The sequence below is a fragment of the Alexandromys fortis genome, unplaced genomic scaffold (assembly GCF_014885135.2).
Source record: "Alexandromys fortis isolate MF-2015 unplaced genomic scaffold, M_Fortis_MF-2015_v1.1 scaffold_76, whole genome shotgun sequence".
Lineage (NCBI taxonomy): Eukaryota > Metazoa > Chordata > Mammalia > Rodentia > Cricetidae > Alexandromys > Alexandromys fortis.
The window spans coordinates 8,767,475-8,773,809 of record NW_026067997.1 but is presented as its reverse complement, the minus strand read 5'-3'; the positions used below and the strand labels follow the sequence as shown (position 1 = coordinate 8,773,809).

The following is a 6,335-nucleotide window of genomic DNA, read 5'->3' as shown; positions in this document are numbered from 1 at the left end:
ATGGTCCAGTTTTCTGGGAACTCCCCAACTTTCCTAGCTTGTTTTGTTGTTGTTTGTTTTGGATTTCAGCCCTAGTGGGTCTGGAACTTTCTGGGATCCTCCGACCTCTGATTGGGTGCTGGGATCCTAAGTCCTGGGCTCACAGGCATGCATTTCTAGTGGTCTGACCCACAATTTGCTCAAACAGGATAGTAGACAATATTAAGTCACCTGAGCACTGTGACCGACAGGCATTCATGACTTTCCAGTTTCTTTCTTTTTAAGAAAATAATTATTAGCCAGTCGGTGGTGGCCCAAGCCATTAATCCCAGCACTCAGGAGGCAGAGGCAGGCAGGTCTCTGAGTTTGAGGCCAGCCTGTCTACAGAGTGAGTTCCAGGACAGCCAGGGCTACACAGAGAATCCCTGTCTTGAAAACAAGAACAAGCCGGGCGATGGTGGCGCAAGCCTTTAATCCCATCACTTGGGAGGCAGAGGCAGGCGGATCTCTGTGAGTTCGAGACCAGCTCTGGTCTACAGAGCTAGTTCCAGGACAGGTTACAAAGCCACAGAGAAACCCTGTTTCGAAAAACAAAAAAACAAACAAAAAAAACCCAAAAGATTTGTTTTTATTATCTTTTAATTACATGTATGATGTATGAGTGTGTCTGTGTGGGTATGTGCAGTGCCAGGGGAGGCAAAGGTGGCAGGTACAGGTGATTGTCAGCAATCCGATGTGGGTACTGAGAAGAGGTCACAGGTCCCTTGCAAGAGCAGTGTGAGCTCCTAACCAGCCCTCCAGTTTATTTTCTGATTAAGGAAAGTACTTTCAAGAACATTCTTGGTAAACAGAGGAATGTCTGAAAAGCAACAAAGAACACACACAAAATAGCAGGTAATTGACATTTTAATGCATCTATGCAGTGATATAACATTAAAAAAGAATCGGTTCTACAGCATCAGTCTTAAAAGATTAACATTTATAATACTTATAATACAGTAAAATAAAGTTTCACAAAGTTAAATGTCCTTAACATTTAATTTTACTGTTAAGCTAGATATTTTTAAATGTACAAAATGAGAATATCTCACATTTAAAAACAAAACAAAACAACAGAGTCTTGCTTTGTAGCCCAAGCTGGCTTTGAACTTGACGTCCTTCTGCCTCAGCTGCTGAGTGCTAGGACAGTGTGCACATGCCACCATATTTTACCGTCTTATTTATTTACTTATTTGAATTTGCAGATGTAGCGCCTGTCACTCAGAAAGACAAGTTAGGTCATTTAGAAGCTGGAACTTTCTGGGCCTCTGCCTGTTCCATGTGTTACTCTGGTTTCTCCACTATGTAAAATCCTTTGGACATTAATCAATTATCTGAATGGAAGCTATATGAGGCAGAAACCATAATCCTATCAGGGAAATAATTGGCTAGATCCTGCTGAATAGAAAGAAACCAGAAGTAGTGTTTTTTTCTTCTCTATCTTAAATTTTTTTAATTTATTTTCATTTTTCAAGACAGGACTTCACGTAGTCCAGGCTGGCCTTGAACTCACTGCACTAAGGTTGACTTTGAACTCCTTATCTTCCTGCCTCCCAGGCATTAAACACAATGCAGTGCTGGGACTGAACCGATAGGCTGGGCAGCTGCTCTATCAACTCAGCTATATCTCCGGCATCTTAAACATTTTATTTATTTATTTGTTTGCTTTTCAAGGCAGGGTTTCTCAGTAGCTTTGGAGCCTGTTCTGGAACTCTTGTAGGAACACCACCACTGCCTGGTTAATTCTTTTTTTTTTTATTTTGATGGTACTAGGTATCAGGGTTTCATCTAAGCCTGCCAGGAAAATCCTCAAACACTGATCTACATCTCCTGCCTGCCAACAATTTCTTTTAAAAAACATAGTAAAACTTCTCTGATGAATAAAACATCAACCAGGAGGTGCTTGGTAAGATGAAGTGTGCTAATGAATCACGGAGGGGGGGGGGGACACCAAGTCGATAAAGGTGTCGTTCCCACGTGCACAAGACAGGCTGGGTGGGGGGACTTGGGGACATATGCATAGTCACAGACAACAGCGAGAGATCTACTTAAGGCACAAAGACAATCTATGGGGCACGTGGCCTTTGGTTAACCACTGGTTAAAGACTGTTCCTTGAGCCGGGCGGTGGTGGCACAGGCCTTTAATCCCAGCACTCGGGAGGCAGAGGCAGGCGGATCTCTGTGAGTTCGAGACCAGCCTGGTCTACAAGAGCTAGTTCCAGGACAGGCTCCAAAGCCACAGNCAGGCGGATCTCTGTGAGTTCGAGACCAGCCTGGTCTACAAGAGCTAGTTCCAGGACAGGCTCCAAAGCCACAGAGAAACCCTGTCTTGAAAAACCAAAAAAAAAAAAAAAAAAAAAAAGACTGTTCCTTGAGACTCATCCTAAGTAGCTCACCCATTCAGCAACAGGCCCGCAGCACTCCCACACGGACGGACGCGCTGCTTACACTGTGGCAGGCTCTGACTGCCCTATGAGGTAGGTACCATCCTACTCCCATCTTACAGGAGCAAAGGGCACACAGGCTTAATCAAGTTGCCCAAGATCACAATGTGTGACAACCGATCTTGTCTTCAAGTCCTCGTGACTTCCCTAGGAAGAATCTCCTAAGAACTTCTTTTACGAAGAGAGATTCCTAGAGAAACTGAAGGAAGCAGCCTGAATGAAGGAAAAAGCAAGATCAGAACTGGGGGTCCTGAGCTCGCCCCTCCCCAGGGACGGATATCTAAAACGACAACACATTTTAATGAGAAAAACATGAAACTGGAACCAGGTGAATACACGGTCTCTCCAGTCTCAGGAAAGGCTCCAGGTGGGTTTGAAATGTTTGAGTAAGATCACAGCGTTCAACCTCGGATGTTAAACCAAGCAGAAGCTGACCCGGAAGAGCCGGCTTCTCACCCATGAGACCAGCATATAAAGGCAGTGAAGAAATGGTTGGCTATAAAAGACAGTTTGAAACGGGCTAAGAATATCCCTGTGTATCCCAGTTCATTACTTTATCATACTCCTGAATTCTTTGCTTTATGTGAGAAAGTTTGTTCTTGAGGTAATCACAACGCTCCTTCTTTTCCAGAAATGAAGGGTCCTACGAAAGAAACAGTTATTCATTCAGTTTTCCTCCGTGACTGATAGACACGTCCTCGCACAGAAAGCAGCGGAGTTACCGGCAGATACGATCTGATAATTAGAACACTCATGCTCTCTGTCAACACAAGACAGCCTGTGCTTCAGGGTCACAGAAAAACTGAGGGAATTGGAGAGTAGAAAGGAACCTTTAGTAGTCAACACATGTGAAGAACAAGTGTGGGAAATATGAATAAAGGTCCCTCCTGGATTTTTCCCAACTCCACCCTTTGCAGAATCTCACAAGTCAATAGAGATTCCATGAGAGACATTTCATAATTTAAGCTTAAGAGAAACTGGAGGTCTGTCAGTTATCACTAACATACTGAGACAAGGATGTGGACAAAGACAATTGATTCTACTCACATTCTTTTTCTTCCTAAACTCTTCATGGATTCTTGAAATTCTCTCGTGTTCCTAAATATAATATATTTTTATCTTATTTTAGTTAAAACACGCAATTACTCAAATCATGTCTCAAAGCACACTGGGAATTAGAACAAAAAAACTATTTTTTGCCAAGCGCAGTGTCACTCGTCTGCAATGTTGGCACTTGGAGGCAGACGTCGGACACCACTCTGAATTCAAGTTAGTCTGGGCTACAGAGGGGACCCTGCCTCAAAAACAAACCTCCCTGTTCTTTGCACAAAGCTAGAATGAAAATAGCTACACAAATATATAATTCACTGATAAACATTTGCAACTAACTCCCTGCCAGGCACTGCTCTCCGCCAAGTGTTACAAGCAGCCGTGTGACCCCGGGTGAACCGTCTGTCCTAACTGTCCTAAGATTCTTCCCCCACCACAAACAATATCCATAACCTTCAAATGCTTGTCAGGAAGTTCACTTATTCGCAATGATCCTGATAGAGAGATAAATAAAAACCACCACACTGGTCCTTTCCCTCATCTTCATCCTCCCGGACAGCTCTCCTCGTGAGTCAGGTGTGTTCGAGCAAGAGGCCGGGACTGTTCGACTCCTGAGAAGAGCTAGTAGAAGGTCCCTTCTAATTTTATTATACATTTTATATTAAACATAAACATAATATTATATAATTAAGTGACCTTGCTCAAACACTTTGACAGACAGCAGACAGGCGTTTGGGACTCCCAACACAGGGCAGTCTCCTCTTAGCCGGGGTGGCTACTGACCTGGGGGTTTTCAGCGTGACGTGGCAGCCTGCTCATCACCGCGTCCAGCTCCTCGAACTTCCTCAGGATGGCCTGCACTTCCGCAGACAGCTCTTTGTACTCTGAGAACTGGTCTTGGAACACAGCTTTGTAACGTTCTCGATCATCATCCGTCCGAATCACAGGGTATTTTCTGAGGAAAATCACAAATCGGGGTGACAACTTTCCCCTGCAGGAGGTCTGTGGTGGCACTTCCCTAGCAGGCTCAAGACCCTGGGTTCTATCCACAGAGTGGAAAACGCAAGCTGGATAGATGAATCGGGTCAGCTCACTCAGTGCCCAGGCCTGGCGGACCTTTCTTATTTTCCAATCCTACCCTGGATAACAAACGATCATTCACATAAATGACTTTAAACACAGTGCTGGCTTGTTGACAGACTAGAAGATGCTAGAAAAACCGATATGGACTCACGCCACATAGTCAGGCATCACAATGGGCTTGGGAATGTAGCCTGGAGGGATGTGCCCGCTTTGAAGCTCAGGGGTCGGTTTCACTATTCTCGACTCTTTGAAATTAACGTCTTGGTCTCTCTGTCTGTCACTGGTGGCCACTTCGCACTGCAAGAAAAGAGATAAAGAATCGACTGTACGAGGGAACAGGACAAGAGTCCACCCAAGTTACTGGGAGAGAACGAAGCGGGAGTAGGAAGACTAAACGTGAAAAAAACAGCTGTTGAGCGTTCCGTGTCTTATACACACAGTGATGGTTTCAACGCAACAGCTGAACAGAGTCATGTCGGGAAACGGCAGCGGAGAGGCCGGCACCTCCCGCTCCTAATCAGCATATTACAAAGCAATAAAAATATTCAGGAAAGAAGAAAAATGGCTGCGAAGGACTGGGAGAGGTTTCTAACAAAGCCAGCAGACGGGACACTTGAGTGGAAGATGCAGAGGAATCTTCTAGAACACGCAGTCAAAGGTAGCTCAGCATTTAACTGCACTGCACCCAGAACACCCAAGGCTGGTAGATGCAAGAAGGGTCCGATGCCTAAGGTAAGGTTCAGAAAGGCTAAGTGAACCCTCCAAGCAACTAATCGGAAAAACCCCAACTAAATTCTCCTAGTGTTTGATTTTTGTGATGCTAGAGACTGACCCCAGAGGTTTTGAGCATGCCAGGCTAGCTGTGTTCCACCAATGCATTGTACCCTAACCCAAGATTCCCTGACATATGAACAAGATGCAGAAAACCTATTTGATTAAATGCTGTTCACATGTTAAAGCTCCCTGAAGTTCCAGGCGCATACTGGAAACAAGCCTGACAAAGAAGGCAGGCAGTGCCAGCCACAGCTGCAGGAAAACGAGGCCCCGATGCAGAAACTCCTTTCTTCTCTACATAATACAAACAAAACAAAAACCAACGAAAGAGTGCAAACACGCAATGAAGGATTCTGAAGCCTTGCCCTCCATTGCTTTGGCAGCTTTTAAAAGTCCTTTGTCTCCCCACCTCCCTGCTTCCGGACTGGTCTTGAGGTTTGGTTTAACTTTAGCTCACTGTCAAAGCCACCAGCTCTTACCTCACCAAACGGCACAGGCCTGAGCTAGTGGAGGCTGTTAACCTGCCCAAGAAAAGGAACCAGGAAAGGAGAAGCTCCAAGCCCACAAGCCTGATGGTAGGAGATCACACCAAAAGCCTTGGGGACCCAAGGCAAACAAATGGGGACAGAATAAGGAACAAAAGCAAGGTGTCTTACTGATGTCGTCTGCATGACAATGGCCCCCATGGCTCATATGTTTGAATACCTGATCCCCAGTTGGTGGAACTACTTGGAAAGAAATTATTGGAGGAGGTGTGTCACTGGGGTGGGCTTTGAGGTTTCAAACACCACACCATTTTCAGTGTGTGTGTCTGTCTCTGCCTCCCGAGTGGATCTCTGTGAGTTCGAGGCCAACCTGGTCTACAGAGCAAGTTTCAGGACAGGCTCCAAAGCTACAGAGAAAGCCTGTTTAGGAAATCTTTCCAAAAGCAATCTACAGATTCAACGCAATGCCCATCAAAATCCC

At 45.2% G+C, this 6,335-nt stretch overlaps 1 protein-coding gene across 4 annotated transcripts in view; it reads right to left on the bottom strand.

Moving 5' to 3' along the window:
• Positions 1 to 2,252: 2,252 nt before the first annotated feature.
• The window catches only part of Marveld2 (MARVEL domain containing 2), a 17,231-nt gene continuing 13,148 nt past the window's right edge, over positions 2,253 to 6,335 (bottom strand). For all 4 annotated transcript variants that reach the window (XM_050160393.1, XM_050160391.1, XM_050160394.1 and 1 more), the window contains exons 4-7: positions 4,747 to 4,892; positions 4,296 to 4,467; positions 3,510 to 3,560; positions 2,253 to 3,105 (exon numbers count right to left, since the gene is read on the bottom strand). In XM_050160393.1, coding sequence (XP_050016350.1) covers positions 2,983 to 3,105; positions 3,510 to 3,560; positions 4,296 to 4,467; positions 4,747 to 4,892 — 492 coding nt within the window. In that variant the 3' untranslated portion in view covers positions 2,253 to 2,982. The remainder of the gene's footprint in view (positions 3,106 to 3,509; positions 3,561 to 4,295; positions 4,468 to 4,746; positions 4,893 to 6,335) is intronic.